The 27,031-nt window shown below is 41.4% G+C and overlaps 2 protein-coding genes and 1 long non-coding RNA gene across 3 annotated transcripts in view; 1 reads left to right on the forward strand and 2 right to left on the reverse strand.

Annotated features, from left to right (window-relative positions):
* Positions 1-3,000: 3,000 nt before the first annotated feature.
* Positions 3,001-27,031, forward strand: part of LOC144614299 (uncharacterized) — a 111,129-nt gene continuing 87,098 nt past the window's right edge. Inside the window, exon 1 of the long non-coding RNA XR_013551968.2 lies at positions 3,001-4,179. This is a non-coding gene — a long non-coding RNA (uncharacterized LOC144614299). The remainder of the gene's footprint in view (positions 4,180-27,031) is intronic.
* Positions 7,945-8,985, reverse strand: LOC145713137 (keratin-associated protein 3-3). Its single transcript, XM_081791324.1, has one exon. The coding sequence runs from the start codon at positions 8,640-8,642 to the stop codon at positions 8,346-8,348; it is 297 nt and encodes a 98-aa protein (XP_081647450.1). The 5' UTR covers positions 8,643-8,985; the 3' UTR covers positions 7,945-8,345.
* KRTAP3-1 (keratin associated protein 3-1) lies at positions 24,186-25,044 on the reverse strand. The gene has a single exon (XM_078436972.1). The coding sequence runs from the start codon at positions 24,852-24,854 to the stop codon at positions 24,426-24,428; it is 429 nt and encodes a 142-aa protein (XP_078293098.1). The 5' UTR covers positions 24,855-25,044; the 3' UTR covers positions 24,186-24,425.

A 27,031-nucleotide genomic window follows, 5' to 3' on the forward strand; every position in this document is an offset into this window, starting at 1 on the left:
ATTTTTTTGTCAGTCTCCACCTCTGAAATCCAAACTTCCTGCCTTGACAAATACGACCCCTTTCACTCTGGTGCCAATTTACCCTTCTAGGCTAATTTCCTGATACTTTGTCTCACAAACCCCAAACTGCAACCTTCCTTCAAGCTTTGTAGGTGGTGTTTCCTTGGTCTACTGTTCTTCTGTACCCCGCCCCCCACGAACCCACATGTTAAGACAGATGAAGTGCCACTCAACTGCCTCATGTTGAGATGGGGCTTTTCCCACAGCATTTGCACATACCTCCACTGTCACATGTGTTACATCCCTTTTAAAGGTTTCAGTATTTTTATGTTTCTTGGTCTTTTTTCCCTTTTTGGAAAATGTCTCTTTTTTGAATATATATTTTTTAATGTTTATTTTATTTTGTAGAGAGAGAGAGAGAGAGAGGGAGAGAGAGAGAGAGAGAGAGAGCAAGCACTAGTGGGGGAGGAATAGAGAGAGAGGGAGACGGAGAATCCGAAGCTGTCAGCACAAAGCCCAACCTGGGGCTTGAACCCACAGAACACCGTGAGATCATGACCTGAGCCGAAGTCAGATGCTCAACTGACTGAGCCATCCAGGCACTCCAGAAAATGTCTCTTCTAAGATAGGTATATCTTATTTGTCTTCTTCTTATCCTCAGCACTTGGGACATAATATAATAGGCCTTCAGTAAATGTTTGCTAAAAATATAAGCTTTTGGCTCAGTAGAGGTTTCTGTTTTGACACATAATTGCTTACAAAACAATTGAAAGCTAAAGGGCAAGGAAGGTTAGCAGAGGACAAAGAGCAATGTCCTGGTGGTCATAATGGTTACATTTTATTCCAGTTCCAGTGTTGTTACTAACTAGCTGTATTGTCTTCATCTAGACCTGTAACTCCTTTGAGTCTTAGTCCTTGCTGTAGGGAAAAATAGTAACCCGTCACTTCTTTTTTTTTTTTTTTTTTTAATGTTTTTATCTATTTTTGAGACAAAGAGAGACAGAGCATGAGCAGGGGAGGGGCAGAAAGAGGGAGACACAGAATCCGAAGCAGGCTCCAGGCTCTGAGCTGTCAGCACAGAGCCTAACGCGGGGCTCGAACTCACCGACTGTGAGATCATGACCTGAGCCGAAGTCGGACACCCAACCGACTGAGCCACCCAGGCACTCCTGTAACGTGTCACTTCTACATGGAATTGTCAAGGCATAAACAACCTGCATATCTTTCACTTTATAAAAGTAGTAAAATTTAATGGCAGTGTAAGGTCTCCAGCTGATCCATCTTGGTCCCCAATAACTCCATAATTGTTAAGTACCTATTCTTTTTGTTCCTCCAAATTTTTTCAGTTGAGATGAAATTTATATTTATTGAAATGCAGTTTTGGCAAACACATGTACCTATGTAACCCTCACCCCAGTCAAGATATCTGACATTTCCAGGATACCAGAATGTTTCCGTGTGTCATTTTTCACTCAGTGCCCCCCTCCCAAAGGGAAACAACGCTCTGATTCCTTTTACCAGAGATTGGTATTCACTATTCGTGGGTTTCATAAGTAAAATCACAGGGTGCATTCTTTTTGTATCTGGTTTCTTTGGCTCAACATCATAGTTTTTATTTCATCCCTGTTGTCACGTGTACCAGAAGTACAGTATTTTATTTTTTTAAAGTTGCTGAGGAGTATTTCATTGTATGAATATGCTGCAATGTGTCCTTTCTCCTTTGGACAAAAATTTGGAGTATTTCTTACTTGGGGCTGTCATGAATAAAACTCCCATAGATATTCTTGTATATATATTTTTGTGGATATATATTTCATTTCTTTTGGGTAAATATTTAGGAGAATCATTGTGTCATGGAATAGAAGTAGAGCTTCAAAATGTATTTACTTAGTATTTTTGTTTATATTATAAAGTGGTTTATTATTTAATTTAATTTAATTTTTTTATTTTAGAGAGAGAACACAGCAGGGGAAAGGGAGGGGGGAGAGAGAGAGAGAGAGAGAGAGAGAGAGAGAGAGAGAGAGAGAGAGAATCCCAAGCAGGCTCCATGCTCAGTGTGGAATCCAACACAGGGCTTGATCTCACAACTGTGAGATCACAACCGGAGCCGAAATCAAGAGTCAGACGCTTAACTGACTGAGACACCAGGCACCCCGATTTATTTATTTTTAAAGTTCAATTTATTTAAACTAAAGAACCAAAACAAAACAGTTCACCCATTTTTTTCTACTTCCCACCTCCCTACCTTTGGGAACGAATCTGTTCTCCATAACTATGAACTTGGTTTTATTTATTTATTTGTTTTTGATTCCACATATGACAGATCATATGGTATTTGTCTTTCTCCATCTGATTTTTTTTTACTTAGCATAATGTCCTCGAAGTTCATCCATGTTACTACAATGGGAAGATTTCATTCTTTTCTTATGGCTGAATAATATGCCATATATGTAGGTTGTTTCTATTTCTTGGCTATTGTAAATAACGCTGCAATTAACATGGGAGTGCATATATCTTTTTGAGTTGATGTTTTCATTTTCTTCAGACAAATACACAGAAGTGGAATTGCTGATAGTTCTATTTTTAATTTTTTGGGGGGAACTTCCATAGTGTTTTCCAATTTACACCATTTTACATTCTCATCAAAAGTGCATGAGGGTTCCCTTTTCTCCACATCTTACCACCACTTGTTATTTCTTATCTTTTTGATACCTGCCATTTTGATTGATGTGAGATGGCATCTCATTGTGGTATTGATTTGCATCTCCCAGATGATTAATGATGTAAACATCTTTTCATGTACCTATTGTCCTTTTCTATGTCTTCTTTGGAAAAATATCTATTCAGATATTCTGCCCGTTTTTTTTTTAAATTGGATTGTGTCTTTGCCATTGAGCTGTATGAATTCTTTATACATTTTGGACATTTGCCCTTATCAGATATATGATTTGTAAATATTGTCTCCCATTCAGTAGATTGCCCTTTCATTTTGTTGCTGATTTCCTTTGCTGTGCAGAAGCTTTTTGGTTTGATGTGGTCCCACTTGTTTGCTTTTGTTCCTTTTGCTGTGGGGATCAGATTTAAAAGAAATCATAGTCAAGACCTATATCCAGGAGCTTACTGCCTATGTTTTCTTCTAGGAGTTTTGTGGTTTCAGATCTTATGTTCCAGTCTTTAATCCACTTTGTTTTATCTTATTCTTTCATTTGGAAGATATTCCTCTGTTTCTTCATCTTGCTCAACTCTCTGTGTTGGTTTCTATACAGTAGACGAAAGAATCACCTCTCCCAGTCTTGAAGGAGTGGCCTCATGTAGGAGCTGGACCCTGTTGTTCAGCCCTGCCCGGGCTCTCGATTGTGTCTCCAACCTCTGTGCTTGTCCAAGTAGCCTATTATATTTTTAATAGCTCCCAGCAGTTGAGGATGTGCCAAGACCTGTCAGTGCCCCAAAGGGGAGGGCCTTAGCATCTAGATTCAGGCTGACTGGAACCAGACTCTTAGGCATTAGCTCTTAAAGTATGCAAATAAATACAGTCCTATGGGACTGTAAACATAAGCCCCTCTGCCCACCAAAGCCAGGTGATCTGGATGTTTCTTCTGGGTAGCGGTCACAAAAATAGGGGCTACAGATGAGTGTATAAACCCTTTTCTGGGTCATACCACTAAGCCAAAGCAAGACAGAGGGAAACACCAAGATGGTGTTCATAGGCTATATTCCTTGAGAGCTGCTCAGCACTAAATGTGTGACCAGCCTGGAGCCCTGCCCTCAGGCTGACGCTCCAGGATAAGCAAGCAGCCTCCTCTTCACAGAAAGACTTGGGGGTGTGCATTATCTACGTAGTGCCCTTGGGGTGGCAACCTGCTGAGCAACATCTCCCCAGCCGCCACAGTCATGTGGGATGCAGGAACCCAACACCTCCCCCACAGCCGGGCAATCAAAGGATGTCCCTTGGACAGCAGCTACAGAAACAGGAAGGCACCAGGCAAAAACCAGGGCGCCAGACGTGTTCCCTTTCAGGAGACATTGGTGCTCTGAAGTGCAGCAGAGGGTGAGGGTGAAGACAGTGCCCATCCTCTGAGGCATCTAGACAGGATCACAGGTGTGCGTTTCATTAGAAGCCTCAGGCACAGCCATGATGATCAGCTATTAGGCCTCTTCACAGAAAGACCAAGCTCCTGGGTATGAACTCTTTCTGCTTTGTTTACAGCCCCGTGGGACACATGAGCGTTAGCCGCACTGGCTACACCAGGTGTCCTCTGGTAGCAGTCACAAAAATCGGGGTGCCAGACAGAGGTCTGAGCTCCTTCCTGGGTGACACGGATTATTACACTCCCACGGGACCAGGAACACAAATTCCCCTGGCCTCCAGAACCAGGCGATCAAAAGGCGTCCTCTAGAGGGCAGCGGCTGCAAAAACCCAGGCACCAGGTCAGTGTAAAGGCTCCCTTTGGGGAGATGCTCCTGCTCTGGAGCATGCGCGGAGGAGAGCGCCAAGATGGCGCCGGCAGCTTCGGCTCGGTGCCGCCCCGCAAGGGTGTTGGGCGTGTGTGGCAGGTCTTCGTGCCTGCCCCTCCGCCGCCCACGCTTCACTGTAAGCAGGTGAGCCCCCTTCGCTTGAAGTTTGAGCACTGTGCCGGCGCCGTTGGTTTTCGAGATTCGGTGTTTTGCAGGCTTCGTCGTTCAAGCGCGTGTCGGAACACTGGGATGCGTGAGGTGGGGGTGGAGCGCGCCACTACTGAGGCAGAGGCTCCGGGTTTTGAGTTCCCGCCTGGTTGCCGGTGGCTCCCAGGCTGGCGTTGATGGCAAGGTTGTGTCCCCGCCTCTCCTACCTGCCTCGGTGGCCTTGTGTCTCACCTTCAGGTTTTTGTAAGAAGTTATTCCGAATGTCGCTGTAGGCCGGTTTTCTGTGGGTGGAGGGGAGTTCGGGAGCTGCCCAGTCACCATCTGGGTTTTTTTGTTTGTTTGTTTCTTTGTTGTGTTTTGTTTTGTTTGTTTGTTTTTATTGAGAGAGAGCAAGCAAGACCATGCAGGAGCAAGGGAGGGGCAGGGGGGAGAGAGAGGGAGAACCCCGGGCAGGCTCCATGCCCAGCACAGAGCCTGATGTGGGGCTCCATATCAGGACTGTGAGGTCACGACCTGAGCGGAAATCCAGACTCTGTCGCTTAACTGACTGAGCCACCCAGGCGCCCCTCAGCCACCGTCTTGAACCAAAGCTTGAAAGTGAACTTTCGTATGACACTTTTTAATCAACGTTGTTTATCCAAAAGTGTTTTCATTTTCCTTCAATTTTGAAGGTGGTTTTTGCAAACTATAGAACTCTGGGTTACTTTTTTTTTTTTTTTTAATTTCCAGGACGTTGAAAATGAGATTTGATTGTCCTCTGACGTCCATTTTATCTGAATAGAAGTCTGACAGTCTTTTTCTCTTTGCCGTCCTCTGTTGAATGTGTATTTACTCTCATTTCTTTTAAGATATTCTATTTGATTTTTTTTTTAAGTTAATTTATTTGTCGAGAGAGAGAGAGAGAGAGAGAGAAAGAGAGAGAATCCCAAGCAGGCTCTGTGCTCACAGCCTGTGAGCCTGGGCTGTGAGCACAGAGCCTGACAGCAGGGCTCCATCCCACAAACCAGGAGATCATGACCTGAGCTGAGATCAAGAGTTGGAGGCTTATCCGACTGAGCCACCCAGGTGCTGCCCTATTAATCTTTTTTATTACATCAGTTTGATTATGATATATCTAGGTGGTGTGTGTGTGTGTGTGTGTGTGTGTATGTATGTATGTAGGTTGTGTTACCTGCTTGGGATTTGTAGGTTAATAAAATATATCACTAAATTCAGACAGTTTTCAGCCTTTGTCTATCCCAGTTTTCTACCTCAGTTTCCTATCACTGTGGAACTTCTGTTTCATAATTGTTGGGTCACTTGGTACTGTCCAACAGGAGGCTGCTCAGGTTCTGTTCATTTTTTTTTTCAATCCCTTTTTTTCTCTGTTTTAGTGTTGATAATTTTGATCTATTTTAACATTATTTTAAGTTATCTTAATGCACTGACCTCACTTCTAGTTGGCAGTTTCCAATCTGATATTAAGCCCATCTATTGAATTCTTTATTTCAGATGGTACTCTGTAGTTCTAGAATTTTTATTTGCATCTCTGTAATTTAAATCATTAAAATTAAAATTTAGTTTGTTATTATTAAATAAAAATTAAAAATTTGCTTTTCTGTTGAGTTTCTTCATCTTGTTCACTTAAAAGTTTTTTTAATGTTTGTTTATTTTTGAGAGAGAGAGAGAGAGAGAGAGCAAGTGCAGGATGAGCAGAGAGAGAGGAAGACACAGAATCTGAAACAGGCTGCAGGCTCTGAGCTGTCAGCACAGAGCCTGATGTGGGGCTCGAACTCACAAATTTTGAGATCATGACCTGAACTGAAGTCACATGACTAACCGACTGAGCCACCCGGGCGCCCCATCTTCTTCACTTTTTTCCTTTCACATTGTGTTCATCTTTCCCTATGTCCATGAAAATACTTATAATAACTGTTATAAAATTTTTGTCTGCGGATTCTAACATCTGTGTTATCTATGGACCTGTTTTTATTGGCTGCTTTTTCTCTTTATTATGGATGACGTTTTCCTGTTTCTTCACGTGTCTGACAATTTTTAATTGTATGTTGTTCATTCTGGATGATGTATTTTAGGAAGTCTTGATATGTTGTAGAGTGCTGAGTGTTGAGTTTTGTTCTGACAGGAAGTTAAATCACTGGAAGATCCTCTTAATCCTCTAAGCCTTGGTTTTAGACTTTTTGAGAGAAAGTATGATTTGGTGTGTTCTTTACTCAAGGTTGTACTTTTTACTCTTTTGGTGTGTCCTTCTGGAACATCAGTTGAGTGCCAGAGGTACTCGGAGAGCTTTGTCATCTCTAGGTGTACTGGAATTTCAGTGTCTGTTAGAATTGACTGAATTTTGGTATCTCCATTCAGCTTTTTATCCCCCAGCAGCCACTCTGTTAGCCTCATGAAATTTCATCCTGTATGCATTCAACCAAGCTCTCTGCAAGTACTTGATAACTTTTACATAGACTTCTGCACCTTCCTTTATATATATTCTTCCTCTCTAGAACACTGTTGTACAAATTCCAGCCATCTAAACTCTAGTTAGATATGCCACCTGGGACTCAAACTTGACATATCTAGAGCAGAATATAGTATTTCCTTTTCAAATTCTCTCTTCCTTCTCTGTTCCCATGCTCAGATCGTGACATAATGCCACTGCCTAATCTCTCTGACAGCCTCTTCTCTTCCATATCCCTTTGACCACCCGCTTCAGTTTGTCTTTGACTATGTCTTTTTCCTGTTTGTGACCATGGCAGCAATCTTAATTTCTTAATTGTTCTCAATTTTATGGTATCACAGCACTTTACTAACACTACTAATAGAGCACTTAATATTTTTATTACAATACAGTGCCTTGCTTCAATTAATAATTGTTAATTGCATGAAGCAATGAATGGGTATTGTGTTTGCATGTGCTTGACCTACTAGGCAGTCTGCTCATTTTGAGCAGGGACAATAAAATCCAAGGCACATCATTAGGTATTTAAAGATGTTTACTGAATGAATAATGACATTATGAGGTTACTAATTTTTTTTAACATAAACAGATCAGGTCCCCTGGAGTTGATATGTTATATCTTCATATCATGTTCAGTATTTCCCAATATACCTTAAACCATTTTTGGGGAGGACAAGTCAGGGAAAGTCTATTTGCAAGTGTGCTGATATGGGGGACCATTGCGTATGTGAGGCCATTTAGTTTTTTTAAAACAACAAGAACAATGAAAGCAAGAAATATTTGTACTGTCACCATGTTTAATTTTGCAGATTGTTCTTAGTTTTTCTTAAAATGCTGACTTTTGGAGTTAAGAAGTACATTAATGAATTAATAAGAATAAACAAAAGTAATTGTAGACATTTGTGCTATGCCAGAGATGTAAAATTTATTAGTGTGATCATGAAGAAGCTCCTCCGTTTCGAGAAAGATACCACCCAGCACTGGAAACAGAATTCCCGAAGCACCCAAAGAAAGAGAAACTTTAGTATGGAGGAGATGAAAAACTTTGGGAAGCCTGTAGCATCCACCTGTTCACATTGCCCTGGGTCACTGATATCTACCATATGGCCATCAAAAGTCTCTTGATTTCTTTTTGAGGGAGAGTTGTCAGTGATAACATCATCCTTGTTCCAACTTGGAAAGCAGAGTCAGTTAGTTGCAGGTAACGAGACAGGTGAACACGAAAGCTTCTGGGTTGACTCTTTCAGCATCAGGCATGGAGCAAAGCAGCCATCGCTCAGCAGCAGCTTGAGATGCAGGGCTCACAGCTGGGCTGGGTATAGGTTGTGAGGTTGATGGTCTCCAGGCACGGGGTGGGCTGGCAGGAGTTGAGCAGGAAGCAGGTGGGCACACAGGGCTGGGGAATGTGGCAGGGTGGGGGGCAGTTGTCACAGCAGGTTGGCTCCAGTAACCAAGTCGTGTGTGGGCAGGTGCTGGGCAGGCAGACTCCGCACCGGCAGCATCTGTCAGAGGAGCAGATGGTGGTGGCGGGGCCGGTGGGGACGCTGCAGCAGCAGGGGACACAGCAAGCCATGGCGCTGGGAATCTGTGTTTTTAATTGATTTGGTTGTAACTATAGATGAAACTTCTGAGTTGTGACTGTCTCTCCTTTCTTTGAGGCCCTTATATACCCTTCCCAGTGGGTGTTGGTCCAACCAGAAGGCTTCTTTCCTGGTTCTTGTTTATATTAGTGTACCCATTATCCTTTGATTGGTTTGACATTTAGATGCTTGTAAAGAGTCTGTATTCTCCTAATTAACATTTATTTGAGTTCCTTGCTAAATCGGCACTGATTACTCTTGCTATTTGTGACTGGAACACAAGCTTTATGACGTGTCACCAAAAACTTCTGCTATTATAATTCTGACACCGGCCTTGCTGGGAAATATTGCGTCATACTACACCTGTAGTATGTAGGTCTTATCTCTGGTGCTAGTCTAGTGTTCATTCTCTTTACCTTTATCTGTATCAGTTGTTCTGATGATGTTTTAAAAAGTTGAACTTAAGTTTAGTAACTTTTTTTTTTTTTTGCTTTGGGACTTTTAAAAAAATTACATAATTTTTTGTTGAGATGTAACTAGCACATAACATTGTGTTAGTTAAGTTTTGGGACTTTTGAAGATCAAACTTACATTAATATGAGGAAATATGCTATTGAGAAATATGGGCAGACTTTTAAAAAACACCTATTATTTCATTTTTGACTATACATATTTTATATTTATTTAAAAATTTGGACAGAATAGTAAAGTATAAAGAAAAGTCACTCATAATCTTATCATCAAGAGAAATTCTGTATTCATACTTGTGTATATCCCTCTAGTCATTTTTTTAAATGTTTTTATTTATTTTTGAGACAGAGAGAGACAGAGCATGAGCAGGGGAGGGGCAGAGAGAGAGGGAGACACAGAATCTGAAGCAGGCTCCAGGCTCTGAGCTGTCAGCACAGAGCTGGACGTGGGGCTCAAACTCACGGACTGTGAGATCATGACCTGAGCTGAAGTCGGACGCTTAACTGACTGAGCCACCCAGGCGCCCCTAGTCATTTTTTTTAATACATTTGTTTATCACTTTAGTACTGGAATCATTTTACCTATGGTTCTATAACTTGCCTTTTTTCTTAAACATACATATTTTCATTATCTTGTATTCTTAAATATATTTGATAATGTTATTTAAAATTTTTTTTAATGTTTATTCTTAAAGAGAGAGAGAGAGAGAGAGAGAGAGAGAGAGAGAGCATGAGCGAGGGAGGGGCAGAGCGAGAGAGGGACACAGAATCTGAAGCAGGCTCCAGGCTCTGAACTGTCAGCACAGAGCCCAATGCGGGGCTCGAACTCATAAACTGTGAGATCGTGACTTGAGCTGAAGTTGGATGCTTAACCGACTGAGCCAGCCAGGTGCCCGATAATGTTATTTTTAATATTTCCTAGCATTCATTATATAATTATACTTCAAAGTTACTTAAAATTTTTACATTATTAATCATTTGGGTTATTTTCAAGATGATAATTGTGGCAATAGTTAACAACTGTGGACCACATTAGGAGTCAGAATAGCTCTTTACTGGATCCAGTCCTTCTCATTGCCTTCCTTGTTATGCCAGATCATTCATTTTTTTAAAACCTTGTCTTTCTCCTCTTCAAAGTAAGGATCATAATATCTATATTCTTCCATTCAGAAGATTTTTGTCCATAGACAATCATAAAGTGCTATACAGAGATAAATTATTATCATCATTATCCAAGTAAGTTGCAGATCAGACAAACTCAAGGTAAGGAATAGGGGAAAGAAGCAGTCTAAAGAAGAAAAAAATAGCTGCAGAAAAGTAAAAGAGCAACCTTACAGGAAGTAGCAAACATTTATCTGAAGGTTCACACCTACAGTTAGAGAAAACAGCTGGGATAGAAATTAATAAACTTCAAATTTTAACAAAGTTCTCTATGGCTCTGCTTGGAAGAAAGGATTTGCAATCTCTTTTGGTATCCCTGGACTTCACCCAGATTTATCTTTGAGTGAATACCTGCCAGATTTCTCACTCTTTTACTGAGGACTGATTTATATTTTCAGTATTTTTAAAATTTTGTTTTAAAACTTTTTTTTAAAGTTTATTTATTTATTTATTTATTTAGAGCATGTGTGCTAGGGAGGGGCAGAGACAGAGGGAGAGAGAGAATCCCAAGCAGGCTCCACACTGTCAGTGCAGAGCCCGATGTGGGGCTTGATCTCACAAGCCATGAGGTCATGACCTGAGCGAAACCAAGAATTGGGTCCTTAACCAACTGAGCCACCCCGGCACCCTTATATTTTCAGTATTTTAAAAATAATTTAATAAACATATATCCAGCAGTTCCCATGTGCCAAACACTGTTGTAAATGTTGGATATAAGAGAGTGAACAAAATAGACATCATTCTTGGTCTCATGGAACTTGGAGTCTGATGGAAGGCTTATTGTGAATATATTATTATAAGCTACTGTTATTGTATGTTATGATAGGAAGGGCTCTAAAATCATAAAAATTATAAGCAAAAGGAAATTATTTTGACGTTTTAAGAAAAACATTGCAGAGAGGTTTGCAGTTTCTCACAGAAGTTCATGGCAAAAAGAAGAGTGTTGTCTTACTTAGAATGCAATACTACTTTAAGTCAAGCTTATGATGATAAAGAAATTGGTACTGTTCTGTGTAGAATGTTACGTTTCCATAATTATAAATAAGATTTAAAGTTATAGATTAGAAACTTATAAAATAAAAAGTTTATGATAAACTCATCTCTTTTATTGAAAAGACGTATAGTACTTTAATAAAATTTCTTTTCTTTGCCAATGGTCTAAGTGACCTGGGAATAACTATCCTTTATTTGTAAATTATGACTGTGAATCCTAGAGAGGTGAGCTAATTTGCCTTAGACGGTCTGGTGACTGACTTGTTAAAAGACTAAATATAGGACTTAATTGAGATTGAGCTACCTTTTTTGTGGTTTAAGTTTAGTATGTGTCAGAGATACTAAACATTCTATTTTTAGAAATAAAGGGTACCCTTTTCCTTTGAGCGAATGCAGGAAAAACATGGTTATTCTTGATTAGATAGATTTTCAAATTGCTGAAAGTCTACACACATACACACACACACACACACTTGCCCAGTTTTAATTATACCGTCTATAATCATAGGGGGTGTGGGGAAGGAAAAATTTTTCTACCCTTGACGGTCCTTCAACTGACCGAAGAATTAGAGTTACATGAGACAGATTAACAGGAAAAAACACCAAAGTTTATTATGTGCACACAGAAGCCCAATAATGGAATTGAGACCTAAAGAAATGACAAGGCAAGCAGTTTTTATACTTTTTAGACAAAGAGACAATATATGAGGAATTGATAGGTCAAAGAAAACTTAACTTTGGGAGCTTCAAATAGTAAGGAATTGTAAACAGACTTAGGGCTGTGGTAGTAAATTAGTAAAAGGTAGCAAGGTTTCTTTATACAGCCTTCTCAGCTCTAAATTTCCTCTCTGGTGATAATAAGGATGTCTCTTTACCTCATTGTGCAGGGAGGGTACCTTTCCCATGAGAAATTTATTCCCTGCTTTCTCATGGACAGAGGAGGGTCTGAATGTGCTTGCATAGGCTGTTTCTTAAGTAATTTTTAGTTACAATAATCAGTATGCCAAGGTGGTGTTATGCCCAGAATTCGTGATCCCCAAAGACCACTAGGGAGCCGAGTCCGATGCAAAAGCAAAGAGACTTTATTCGAGCTAGCTCGAGCTCAATCCCCTACCTGCACTGACGCAGCGGTGAGATACCAGGGAAAGAGAGCGAATTTCAAAAGGACAAAGGTTTTATTGGGGCCTAGGGGCAGTTGGTGAGGTAATGGCTATGGCCTCAGCCGATTGGCTGGGGAAGGGTCCTGGGGAAGGGTCCGAGTCCTGTTAGGCAGGTGGGGGGGGGGGTTACTCAAGGGGAGGAGGTGTGGTCAAGGTGAAGGACACAGAACAAGATGGAGTCGGCTGGCATAGGCCCGCCCTTTCATTCCCCCCTTGTCATGTAGCTTAGGGACCCAGTCATGGGACCGGCTGCATTTATGGTGACAAGGGGAACAGAGTTTGGAGGTTTACGCAAAGTAACTTTGAGAATGTTGAGTAACTCTTACAGCTTCATTTTTCTCATCTATTAGCGATGTTTTAAGGATTGTGTGAGTTAATAATGTGATTTCCTCAGCAAAACGTAGGTTAAGTAAATGTTGGCTCACTTCAAATTGCATTTGTCTGAGGAAAAGAGGAGAATGGAAAAGCTAACCAGTTTGAAGTTAGCAGCCTAGAAGCTAGCTAGTTCCAGTCATTCTTTTAGAAGATTGTTCTGTTTTTTTTTTGTTAAATAAAATAATCATCTTATCTTTACCTTTTTTTTTTTAAATTAAGGAAATATACCAAAAACTCTAACATAAACAAGCAACATATCTTGCCAGAGAAATAAAGTTTATTGGAAAACCCATCAAGAATTTTTTTTTTTTACTCTGAAAATATCCACTATAAGAAATGGGATCCAAGAAGCAACATGACCAAGAAAATATAGTCTGGGTTCTTACAGATTTCAATAGAATTTCAATAATAGATGATGTTCACCTGCCCAAATGAACCAAATGGTTATTCAGGCAAATAACCATAAAGAAATTCTTGATTTTCTTTCCATTAAAATCAAAGGTAGGTTTTCCATGTCTGGGCCATCTGGTCTGCCTCAACATCATGATCAACTACTGAGGCAAATGAATACTGAGTAGACAGCTTCTGGGTTCTTCATTGTCAGGCACAGAGCAAAGCAGCCATCGCTCAGCAGCAGCTTGAGATGCAGGGCTCACAGCTGGGCTGGGTATAGGTTGTGAGGTTGATGGTCTCCAGGCACGGGGTGGGCTGGCAGGAGTTGAGCAGGAAGCAGGTGGGCACACAGGGCTGGGGAATGTGGCAGGGTGGGGGGCAGTTGTCACAGCAGGTTGGCTCCAGTAACCAAGTCGTGTGTGGGCAGGTGCTGGGCAGGCAGACTCCGCACCGGCAGCATCTGTCAGAGGAGCAGATGGTGGTGGCGGGGCCGGTGGGGACGCTGCAGCAGCAGGGGACACAGCAAGCCATGGCGCTGGGAATCTGGTTTGCTTTTGGTTTCTTGGAAAGATGAGGTTTCTGAGATACAAATGTCTCCTCTTGCTTTGGGGCTCTTATATATGGTCCTCAGTGGGTGTTGGTCCAACCAGAAGGCTTCCTGTCATTTTTGTTTATCCCACCCCTCTTCACTAAGATTCTCTAATCAGTTTGGTATTTACTTGTCCATTAAGAGTCGTGCCCTTACTAAGATACATCATGTTTTTGACTCATTGACTTGTCACTTTTGTCATAAGATGATTGCATTTTATCTTCACAGGGTCTTGGAATGCCAAACCTTACATGAAATATGGATAATCAGTCTGAGTGACTGAATTCAGCTATAGTTTCAGAGGCTGTATTCTTTTCCTTGTTTTTCTCCCCCTTAATTTAAAATAATATGCATAACATACAATTTTTAATTACTAATACCAGAACATACAACTCAAATGGTTAATTGGACCATTTTCTCAGTGAAGTCAACAAGGACATGACACTTATAGATGAATGTTGCATATGACGATATGAATCTCAGACATAGTTACCTTGTTTATTGAGGATAGAATTCAGGTTCTATTGAGCAAGCAGGGTGACAGCCAAAATAGAATACGATGAAACCCCTTTTCATTATTTTTAATCTATAATGAGTCTTAAAAGGTTGTATTATTCTATGTTTTTTTTTAAAAACAGTCTTTATTCTCAAAGCTATGCCAATCTTGTAGTGAGTTAAAATGTAAATTCACTGGGAAGAAAGATCCACCCAGCTGCTGGCTTTTTTTAAAAAAGTTTTTAATGTTTATTTATTTTTTAGAGAGAGAGAGAGACAGACAGACAGAATGTGAGTGGGGGAGGGGAAGAGAGAGAGGGAGACACCCCATCTGAAGCAGGCTCCAGGCTCTGAGCTGTCAGCACAGAGTCTGATGCAGGGCTCAAACTCAGGAACCCTGAGATCATGACCTGAGCCAAAGTCAGCCTTTTAACCAGCTGAGCCATCCAGGCGCCCCCCAGCTGCTGAGTTTTGTTAAATGTACCATTAAAAGAAATCACCTCATCTTCATTCATTTTCAAACTAATGCTTCATTTAAAATAAGTTGAACCAAGAACAAAAAGGAGAAGTCATAAGATTTATAAAACAACAGTGGGTTCTGGGAGGGTATCTGATCTGATGTGGTTTAGAACTATAGGAGTCCTTATTTTCACTGATTTATTCCCTACTCTGCATGATTATTTGTTTTCATATCTTGGGTCTTCAATTAGGTTGTAAATTCCTTTGAGGGATGCCTTATACAACATTCTTCACCTCGGTTGGCCTTGATCTGCTGTACTGTAGGATGGCAGGTGAGGAAGTTGGACTGAATAATTATCTCTAGTGTGTAATATCCTGATTCCAGCATCTTCACATACTTCCTTCCCCTTGATCAGCACAAAACTATTCAGCCAGTAGAATCTAAATTATGTAATTCGTTGGATGGCAAATTGTTGTTGAGTAAACACGAAGGACAGATTCTTTCCTGGGGTGTTTCTGAAGGGACATGACTGAAAACCAACTTGGCCTGTTTAGTAGAGAAGAAACCTGGCTGAAGCAAATCAGTGGGAAATACTCATTGGGAAATGAATACTCAGTGGGAAATGTCATTGGTAAATAAGCCTCATGCATTTTATGAGAAGAAGAACCTGTTAGTGAAGTTGGCTTGGTTTTGCTTAAATATGGATATGTATCACAAAGCATATCAAGTGAAAATGAAGGCTAGCGCCTCCAAGGCACTTTACATCTCTCTGGGTGTGGCCACACTGTTCCTTGCAGTGTCCTTCCCCGATTCTGTACTTCTCAAATCCTGCTCATTCCTCAAGCATCAACTCCAGTATCTCCTTCGCGTGAACCTTTAGGTGGTTCTTCTAGATGTTTTCATCCTTTGCTTTCACAAAGTGTGTCTCCTATCTCTTCATTTAGACCTCATTTCAGTCTGTTATGTATTATGGTTCATCATTTATTTGTCTTCCTCACTCCAGTGTGCAAACTCTGAAAAAGTGGGGATTGTGTCTTCATCTTCTTAGTCTCTGTCAAGCACCTAGGTGAGTGCCTGGAACACAGTAGGCGCTTGATAAATGTGTATGGAATTGGGTTAAATTACAGATTAGAAGGAAAAAAAAAACCTATGTATTTATTTTTAGGATTACCTCTTATAATAACAATTGACATAAGCAGAGCGATTTCATCTGTGAAGTGCTTTACAGATGTCGAAACAGTTTTACATTCAGAGCTTCACCTAAACGAGTAATGAAAAAAATGTGGCTCAGCTCAGTCTTTGGGGTCTCTTCAGTGAGTATGTTGATGTTTCTCAGAATCTTTATTTTTAAAAAATTTTTATTTTTATTTTTAGAGAGAGAGAGAGAAAAAATGCTCACGCACGTGCACGTTGGGGGTAGGGTCAGAGGGACAGAGAGAGAGGTTTTTTTTTTTAATTTTTAATGTTTATTTATTTTGAGAGGGAGACAGAAAGTGAATGGGGGAGGGCAGAGAGAGAGGGAGACACAGAACCTGAAGCAGGCTCCAGGCTCTGCACAGAGTCCGATGCAGGGCTGGAACTCACGAACCATGAGAACGTGACCTGAGCTGAAGTTGACGCTTAACCAACTGAGCCACTCAGGTGCCCCAAGAGAGAGAGAATCTTAAGCAAGTTCCATGCTGAGCATGGGGCCCGATGAAGGGCTCAATCCCACAACCCTGGGATCATGACCTGAGTTGAAATCAAAAGTCAGATGCTTAACCGACTGAGCCACCTGGGTGTGCCTCTCAGAATCTTCAAAAGAAGGTGTGTGAGGTAGTTACTTAAAGAGGCAGGGAAAACATTAAAATTAAAAGTAGGTGCTGACCTTGGAATTGAAAATGACTTTAAGCTTAGAGCTTAATATATTTTACTATTTAGGCAATTTTTGTCAGGTGTTTACATATCCTTGTGAGGCCTTCTTTTGCCTATGAGATTTATGTTGATGTCATCAGTTAGTATAATTCTGCTGGACATATTTATAGGTTTATCATGTGCACACGTGTCAAGAGTTGTTTGGCAATTATATCACTGAGACAGCACATGGTTTGGGGCACAGTGGTGTTTGTTTATTTTTAAAGTGAGGAGGTCCATGACAGCATTTACTCAACTTCTCACTGGAAACCATCATTCAGAACATTGAACGATTCTGCTAAGCTGAAGGCACAGGCTCAGAACATTTTCTTCCAGAGCTGCTGCTTTTTTTTTTTTTTAATGTTTATTTATTTTTGAGAGACAGAGAGAGACAGCGTGAATGGGGGAGGAGCAGCAAGAGAGGGAGATACAGAATCTGAAGCAGGCTCCAGGCTCCGAGCTGTCAACACAGAGCCTGATGTGGGGCTTGAACTCACGAACCGTGAGATCATGACCTGAGCTGAAGTTGGAAGCTCAACCAAGAGCCACCCTCTTCCAGAGCTTCTAATTAAAGACCATTTGCTGAGCGTCTCTTAAGGACTGTGATGGTCCATCAGGGTGACGTGGCCAGGCTCTTGGAAATCTCTTTGGCTAGCAGCGCGGTGCTCCACACTCACAGGGCTGGACACAGGTTGTGACAGAGATCCCACTCAGGTTTGGAGCAGGGTGGCCCCTGCCGAGCAGCCAACATGATGGCACGTAGGAGTCAGGCACACAGCAGGGTGGGGGGCAGGTGTCACAGCAGGTGGGCTGAAGGAGGCTGATGGCGTGTGGGCAGGTGCTGGGCAGGCTGACTCCGCAGCATTTGTCAGAGGAGCAGGTGGTGGTGGCGGGGCCGGTGGGGACGCTGCTGCGGCAGCCTTGGAGACAAGACTCACAGCCAGACATTTTGGTGCAAAGGAAGATCTTGTACAAAGCTGTCTTCTCTGAGTCTTTTATATCCACCAGAAGCCTCAGGGAACACGGCTTCTGTCCACCAGAATGTTTCCCTGTTGTTGTTTGTATAATCCCATACAAATAACTCACTGACTTATTTACCAGATGCGAGAGGAGCTCTCCTTCAGTTTTATTTGGTTGTGTTGCGACATTCAAACATGCTTTCTGTTGCAGTTTCAAAGTGGTACCAGCATAGGCTCTCCACTTAACTCCATCACCGGTAAATACTTCAGGGTCTCTTCTGCATTTCCTCTTTTTTACCGACCAGAATTTGTCCTTACAAGTGATCACTGCTGAGTGTAAAGAATCAAGAGTGATTTCTCTGAGAAGTAAGAAATGATCCTTCTCAAAATGTGTGATCTGGATGTATTTGTGAAGTCAAAACCTGTGGTGGGACTTTTTCCCTACCAGAGTCACCTTGCTATCTTTTCGAGGATGTGAAGATGTAAATGAATACCGAAGATAGAAAACATGATCTTGACTGGGAAGTTCAGAGGCTGCTAGATGTTTTCTGTACCGATCTGCTGCATTGTCTATGTATGCAATTATGTATAAACATTTAAATAAGCTCTCAGTTTTACAGAGGACATTGGCTTTTTTAACCAGAAGCCTGAACATGTTAAAACATAGGTTCATAAGACTATGTATGGTCTGAAAAATGAGCTTGCATCTCTTTGCAAAACAGCATGAAAAGTTCTTTCTTTTCAGAATGACCAAACTGCTGACCTGCCTATTTCATTTTTCAGTAGTCACCTTTTACCATTTTTAAAATTCCTTCCACTTTAATTCAGTGATAGTGTTAACATGTCATGGCCAAAGCTAGTACATAACTACAGTAAAGGATACTGGTCAGCAAATCCATTCATTATAAGCCAAATATTTATTCAGTCTCTAATATAGTCTGAAGAGTGTGGTAGAGTCTGAAGAGTGTCAAGCCTGGGTGGCTTAGTCGGTTGAGTGTCTGACTTCAGCTCAGGTCATGATATCACAGTCTGTGGGTTCAAGCCCCGCGTCGGGCTCTGGGCTGACAGCTCAGAGCCCAGAGCCTCCTTCGGATTCTGTGTCTCCCTCTCTGTCTCTCTGCCCCTCCCTCGCTCTCTCTCTCTCAATAAATAAATAAACATTAAAAAAAAAGAGTGTGGTAGAGATAGAAAAAGAGAAGGCATGGTGCCTGTCCTCCAGGAGTGCTTGGTCTAATGGAAAAGGTTAGAAATCCCTTTGCGTATGATTTAAATGATGTACAATTAAATTACAAGACTAGTAATGGGAGGAGTTCTGGAGTTAGGTTTGAATCCCTTATAAGGTACATGTTGTGAGACCTAGATCAAGTGATTTGAGCTTTGGTTTTCGACCACAAATTTCGGTTTTCAACCACAGAAATATTCACCTGCTGTAGTCTTATTGCAAGCACTGAACAAAAATTAAATGAGAATTGCTTATGCAAATCATTCAGCCTTGTGTGTGGCGTGGTAGAGTTCTCTCATCAGTGAAGTTTCTCCCTTGGGTGCTGTTAGAACGCCCACAAGAGGAAATACAGCGTAGAGGCTTAGTGATCAGAGACGCCTGCCTGGAGGGTTTGGAGTAAATTGTTTTGACCAGACAAAGCTTAGAAAAGAGGTAAGTGCCTTTGCGCAAGGAAAACAGTGACTTCTGTAGCACTGTTCTGGCCCTGTGCTCTGTCCCTGCCCCGGGTAGGGTTGGCCACGCCTCTTGTGCTTTGATTGCACCCCTTCACTACCCATAAAACTTGGCTGCAGTTTTTGTACACATGTTGGTTCTTAACTAGAATGTACTCTCCTTCAAAGCAGAGGCAATGTCTTATTTTTCTTGGTTTCTGCAGTGCCTAACCCTGGGGCCTGGGTCATGGAAGAGAGTCTCGGGACTGGAACACATAGAATGAAATGTTTGAGGAAGAAAGGTTGGAAAACAATGACAGCTAGCATTTATAAAAATGCTTCTGTGTCAAGTTTTGTCAGGAAAACAAGCAAACAAGAAAACCTCACAAAAAGTGTTTCAACAGAGAGCATTTGAGGGCGGGGGCTTGGTTAAATAGGTATCGGAGGACTGAAAAAGCCAAAAAGGAAAACTGAGGTAACAAACACAAGAAACAGGCTACCAGCCTTTAGGCCTGGGAACAGAGAGAAGAGGTTGGGGGTGACGACTCAGGTGCGTGGGAGAGTGGGCCTGCAGAGCTGGGTGCAGACCCCAGGGGTTGCCCAGCCGGTGCTCAGAGGAGGGGTCCCAGGGGGCCTTCGTGGGTGGGGGGCCGGAGTCACCCGCTGGTGCTGGTGTTCCTGAGGAGGTGCCATGATGCTGTTTTTGGAGCCTGGAAAGAAGCTGGAGACTAGAATCCACTGTAGCTGCCGACAAAGGACTGTTGCTGGGGCCACAAGACCCTCTCTTCCTCAGACCTTGTAGGCTCCTTCCAGCGCCCTCTATTGGTGGAATCTACTAGAAAATCAGGTGAGGGATGTAAGAGTCCTCACCCCAGTATCACAGAGTATAAAAAGATGTTCCTAGAGGTTGACAGTAGGCACACACTGTTCTAAGGGCTGCACGTGTTTTAATTAATTTAATCTTCCCTACAGTTTTAGGAGATGTATACTTTTTTAAAACTTGTTTTTAAATTAAAATACAGGTAACACATAGTGTTACATTAGTTTTCAGGCATACAACATAGTGATTTGACAAATCTGTACTTAAGGCTGTGCTCACCACAGTGTAGTCCCCACTTGTCACCGTACAACGCTATTACAACACCGTTGACTATATTCCCTGTGCTGTACCTCCCATCCCCATGTGAACCGGAAGCCTGTACCTCCCACCCCCCTTCACCCCTTTTGTCTACCCCCCACCCCCTCCGCTCTGGAAATCACCACTTCTCTGTATTTATGGATCTGTTTCTGGTACATACTTTTTAGAAATTAGCTTTTTATTTTTGAATAAGTTTAGATCCACAGAAAGTTTGCAAAGACTGTACAGCGTTCCTATCTACCCCTCACTCAATTTCCCTGAATGGTAGTATCTTTACAACATCATTGTGCATTTGTCACAACTAGGAAGCCAACATTGGTAACTTGCTGTTAATTAAATTTCAGACGTTATTCAGATATCACTAGTGTTTTTTCCACTAACGTCCTTTTTCTGTTCCAGGATCCAGTCTGAGATCCCACATTACATTTAGTCCTCACACCCCCTTAGTTCCCTCTGGCCGGTGACAGTTTTCTCTCAGCCTTTTGTAGTTTTTCACAACCTGAACTGTACTGCTTAGGTAGGGTAAGAGGTAATTTTAATCTTTTTATTTTTTTTAAGTAAAAGAAATTTTTTTTTTTTTTACATCTTATGTATTTTTTTATTTTTTATTTTTTTAAATTATTTTTTTTAATTTTTTTTCAACGTTTATTTATTTTTGAGACAGAGAGAGACAGAGCATGAACAGGGGAGGGGCAGAGAGAGAGGAAGACACAGAATTAGAAGCAGGCTCCAGGCTCTGAGCCATCAGCCCAGAGCCCGATGCGGGGCTCGAACTCACGGACCACGAGATCGTGACCTGAGCTGAAGTCAGACGCTTAACCGACTGAGCCACCCAGGCGCCCCAACATCTTATGTATTTTTGAGAGAGAGAGAGCACAAGTGGGGGAGAGGCAGAGAAAGAGGGAGACACAGAATCCGAAGCAAGCTCCAGGCTCTGAGCTGTCAGCAAACTGTCAGATCATGACCTGAGCTGAAGTCAGATGCCTAACAAACTGAGCCACCCAGGGGCCCAGAGCTAGTTTTAATCTTATTTGATGGTTGAGGAGCCTGAGGCAGGGAGAAGTTAGATGACATGACCAAGGACACCTAACTAGTAAGTGATAGAGGTACGATTTAAAGCAAGACAGTCTGGTTGCAGAGACTCCTGTCTTGACTGTCATAGAGGGGGCATTGCTCTGATAAGAGTGGAGGCCTCACATTGTCCCAAGATTAGTAGCAGGTAAGATTTGGTAGAAAAGACTATATCAGGTTATTGAGGGTCTCGACAGCCACACTGAAGAGTTTAGCCTTGATTCAGTAAAAAACAACAACAACCAAAAAACAACTTGAGTTTCCCAGAGTTTTGAGCAATTCAATTTAACCAATATTTATAGAGAGATAGAAGCCTGGTCTGACAGGGATAGTTTGGATGAAGGGAGAGGCACAGGATTATTGAGCCAAGATTAACTAGGAGGCTGTGATCAGGGGTCTGGTGATCAGTGTCTAAATTAGGCCACCGTCAGTGAGGATGGAAAGGAAGGCCTGTAGGCCAGCAACAATTTGAAAGAAAAATGAAATGACTTGGTTTTCGGTTCTATTATCAAGGATGAACAATTATTAACTTTACAGGTAGGTTTTCACCATGAACTAGGTTACTGAAACCTGAAAATGTGTTATGTTGCCAAACGTTCTGCATTTCAATGCAAGGTTAATGACCCAGTCAATACTCCTCCCCACCACCTGCTGAGGTTGCTAATCAGTATTTACAGTCTGACTTAAAAAAAAGATGATTTGTTTTCACTTTAGAAACATAAACATTTTTTTCTAGACTTACTGTAGACACTCATTTTGTCTTCAACTATAATCACCCCAGAGAAAGCTGAGTTACTACACACAACCAAATACACAGTGTAGAGAGATAGTAGACAGTGTACTGTTAAGAGGCATATACTTTCTTCTGATAAAGAGAGCCACATGCAATCATATTTCTCTTGGACGTACTGCTGTCTGCAAAGGAGGTGTGTGCTTTGGTGTAGCGGGAAGAGAAGCGACTTTTAGATTCGGGCAGTTTCAGGTTTAATCCCTCCCTCTGTCACTTACTATTTGTGCAACTTTTGTAAGTCCCTTCCGCGGTTTGTTTTCTCTCCTGTAAAGTGGAGACAATGAAGGTAGCTACCTGTCAGTGTTTTTTCTTAGAAATGAATGAAATAGTGTGCGTGAAGCACATATTAGAATGGCCAGTAGATATTCACCAAATGTTAGTTCTTAGGAGTAAAAACAGCAAAAGTGGTAAGGTGGGATGGGGTTGGTTAGTGGCATGGAGTACTTGTTACTCGCTTCTGGATAACCTAGAACCATAGACAAGCTGGAAGTGTCTTTAGAGTGTGTCTGGTCAGCCAGCCCATTTTACTGATTTAAGACCTGAGACCCACAGAGCTCAAGTGACTGGCTCTGGGCCACAGAGGCAGCTCAAGTGCAGAGCCACACATCTCCTGGGTTATATCTGGGGCTTTTTAACTAGTGCCAAGGGTCTTTGAATGCCTGAAGATCCGCAGTGGTAGTACTAGGACACTCACAGTTATTTCCAGTATTAAAAATTAAGTCTAAATATTTATCCCTTACAATCATGTATAAAAACCTTAAGCTTTGATTTTGACTAAAAAAGAGGTAACTTGGTTATTTTAAACCTAAAATTCTCTCTGATGCATATAAATGTATTTATGAACAAACATGAATTATTATGTTAAAAAGTTACATGGGAAAAGTAATGTTTTTCAAGAAATAAGAGGATGTCTTTTGGTGAGAAAGCTGGAAACCATCATGTGGCAGTAATGGTGAGCATCTCTCACCATCCAGAGTGCAGCTGTTGACATGTTAGGTCATTTGACTCTCACAACAATCCTGAGACATAAACAGGGACAAGAGTATTATTTCTGCTGTGACAACAAGGAAACTGAGGCAGAGAGGGAAGTAAATGGCTCAAAGGCCCAAGGCAAATCCAAGAATATATACGAGATTGCACTTTGGGTACTTTCTGTAAAAACCTTACGTGCTTGGATTTTTCCAGGACAACAGCGAGATGAATTAATACATGATATGGTCATCATATAAGTTTTGTTCTAAGAGGAACAGAATTGTGTGCCTATTTCTGGTGGATGGAGAATACTGCACTTCAGCCTGATATTTTCAGTTTATTTCAATGCCATGATATAATATGTCACTTAGGCTAGTAAACTTCTAAAGATAATTCTGACTAATGTAAACCAATTCTCACTTGAGGGAGCAAGGAATACCCAATAAATGCTAGTATTTTTTCAGAATTGATTTTTCTAGAAGACAGCATATATCAAAATGAATATATATTCCTTCCCAGATTGCATTGCATGTTGAGCTTAGAATTTCACCAGTGATGAGTTAAAGAGTCAGAATTATTTCTACATGACAGCAAAGTGACCAATTTGTTTAGTCAGTTAAGGAAGAAAGAAAAATCAATTTCAGGGGCAATGGAAATTAAAATAAATAAAACATTTAAAAAATATTACATTAATCTTCAGTTTCCAGTGTAGGGCTTGGTATAGTGAGTGGCTTGTCTTCAAAAAACACCTATTGAGTAAAATGACCTAGTGAATTTTTTACTTTTCAGCGTGTCACAAAGAGCCAGTATCTAATTATTCAGTGATTCTACCACACGTGCTCTCCTTCTGCTGGTGTAAATCGTGGATATGTTGATCTGCTGTTCAGGTTCAGCTAGGCATTCCACTTCCCCTAAGAGGAAACATGAGAGTAAATCATCACAAGGCCATATTTGCTAAGCCAGAATAAAGTTTATTAAGGAATAGTCAAAATGGTTATTTCTCAAAGAGCAGTGAAATAGCCTAAAAGACAGGGAGAAGGTCTCCCAACTTCACTCAAAGGAGGAGAGGATTAAGAAGTTGGGCACATTCATGAAAACATGGCCCAGGGACTTGGGATTGATTGAGCCTGATGTAGGTGGTAGCGGGTGTTGAAGACCAGGTGACGAGCAGCACATCACCGAACCTGTGCAGAGACGCGGCGGCTTAGCAGGGCTCGCAGGGATTCTGACAGCCAGGCTGAACGTAGGTTGTCAGGTTGATCCCACTCATTCCGGGAGTTGGGTGGCAAGAATTGAGCAGCCAGCAAGTTGGCACGTAGGTGTCGGGCTCACAACAGGGTGGGGGGCAGGTGTCACAGCAGATGGGCTGAAGGAGGCTGATGTCATGGGGGCAGGTGCTGGGCAGGCAGACTCCGCACCGGCAGCATTTGTCAGAGGAGCAGATGGTGGTGGCGGGGCCGGTGGGGACGCTGCAGCAGCAGGGGACACAGCAAGCCATGGTGTTAGGAGTTGGGTTTTTGTTGGGTTGAGAAGAGAAGTCTGTTGGTGTCTCGATGCTTCTCTCTTCTGCCCTGGCTCTTATATATCCACCTCGCCGGGGCGTCAGCCTATTACCAAGAGTTTTTTTCCCCATGTTTCAGTTTATAGCTATCTCCATTAAAACCATCTAATTACTTATGTGTTTATTACCAAAGACACACTCTTTACCTCATAAAAGGGGATTAGATTGTTTTGTTGTCAAATTAGGACTCTTCACGTTGGCTCTTTGTCACCTTAAGGACATTTCATTTCAGTCTTCAAAGGTGCCGAGTCATTATCTTCTAATCATTACCCGTCATTAGTGAGGGCCTGGTATGCCAGGTATCTGCAAATCATCCCCACATTTTTTTGTCTACTTTTCAGATGAAGAGATAACTAGGCATTTTGATTGCTATTCTACTAGCAACCAAAAATTCTATGTGATATTTTAGGTCTTCTGGCTGAAAAAGTGCTAAAAATTTTAGATTTATTCTTTGTGGCTCCAAGAAACTGAATTAGGATGAACGGATGGGATCTATAGAGGAGATTCTGATTGTGTGTAATGAAACACTTTCTTAGCTGTAAAAATCATTTGCTTTCTGTTCCCTACATGTGTGCAATGAACGATAACTTGTTAGGGGTAGGCGAATGGGAGTCAGGACCTGCACAGTGATAGTGACAAATGTCCTTTAAAACTCCATCCAACAATGTTACAAATTAAGATTATTCGTGACCTAAAGAACAGTTGTATGGGGCCATTTAGAGACCAAACAGTGCAGTATTTCCCAGAATGAGTTCCATGAACACCTATTCCAAGGAACATTAGAAGGTTCTCTGGTAAACACATTTGGGAAATAGAATTCTTCGTTGGTGGACCTTTCAGAACCTTTAATATGCTGAAGTGCTCTGTGACTTTCCAATAAAGAGATATAACATGTATTTTTCTCCAAACTTACTTGACTGTAGAGTCATTTTGTTTGTTAGTTTCCACAGGTTAGCTTTGTAGATTAGTGTTCTATGGAGCATACTAGGGGAGATTTCTGAGTTACGTTTAAACTACTAAACTCCTAATGATGGAATTATTTAAATAAATAAAGGCATAAAACTTACTCTGATGCTTTAGCATTGCTTTAGAGTAGGAAAATATTAAACTAGTAAACATTTAGAAATACTTTACTTTGAAAGTCTTAAAGAATGTATGTATTTTCTTGACCTATCTTCATATAAAATGTCTCAGGCTCTAAAAAATAAGTAGAAAATTATACAACATCAAGGAGTCAGGAGCCAAAATCAACAAGCTGATGGATTCAAAAGATGCTTGACATTAAAACTGCTTTCATTTTAGCCACCTTCTCACTACTAGAATGATTTTGTGCTTTGGGATCCCTCTGCTAGAATTTTGCCTGTTGTCCACATTACTTCCATAGATCTCTGTTAGTTCAGTCAAACTCTCATTGGTTATATCCCTACTGCAAGTCAGACATTATGCAAAAAAGAAGTAAATAGGTGCCTGCCCTTGAGGAGGTTGTAGAGAAGAGACACGAAGTCAACTGGCAAAAGACAGCACAGGGTTTTACATTCAGGTTTTCTAGGTGAGATGTAGGAGTTTAGAAGTAGGTTTATCTGGAAGATTCAGAAAGTACTTCACGAAAAGGGAACAATTGCATGGGTAGCGAAACATGATTAGGAGCTTAGCAGGTAGAAAGGAACATGAAGGGAATTTCAGCAAGCAAAGCAAGGAAATAAAATTTCATGGGATGGAATCCCATGCATTCATGGGATGGCAAAAGTGTCGATTGGGAGAATCACAAAGTCCAGACTCCAGACCCTCTTACTGGAGGCTGTGGAGGAAAAGAGTGGGAGACAAGTTGGAACAGGTGGGTTAGAGCCACAATAGGAAGAATTTGCACTGTACTTAGTATGCCACACTCAGGATTTTGAACTTCATCTTCTTGGCAATGGACACTAATTAAAGGTTTTGGAACAGATACGTGAAATGATTGGATTTGTATTTAGAAAGAGGACTAGTTTTTGAGTGGAGGCTCAGCAGCATCACCACTTACTAAGTATTAGGCCTTGTGCTGGGTGCTTTATATGTGTTACACAATTCTCACCACAAGCTTGTGATGTATGCAGGGTTGCTATCCCTGCCATTTTACAGATGAGGAGGCTGAGGCATAGACAGGCTAAGTAACTAGTGAGTAAGTAATGGAGCTGGCTTGCAAAGCCAAGCATCCTGGCTCCAGATTCTGTGTTCTTAGCCACTATACCATATTCCTTCTTCCTAGGGAG

Source organism: Panthera onca, chromosome E1 (genome assembly GCF_046562875.1).
Source record: "Panthera onca isolate mPanOnc1 chromosome E1, mPanOnc1 haplotype 2, whole genome shotgun sequence".
NCBI classification, from domain to species: Eukaryota; Metazoa; Chordata; class Mammalia; order Carnivora; family Felidae; genus Panthera; species Panthera onca.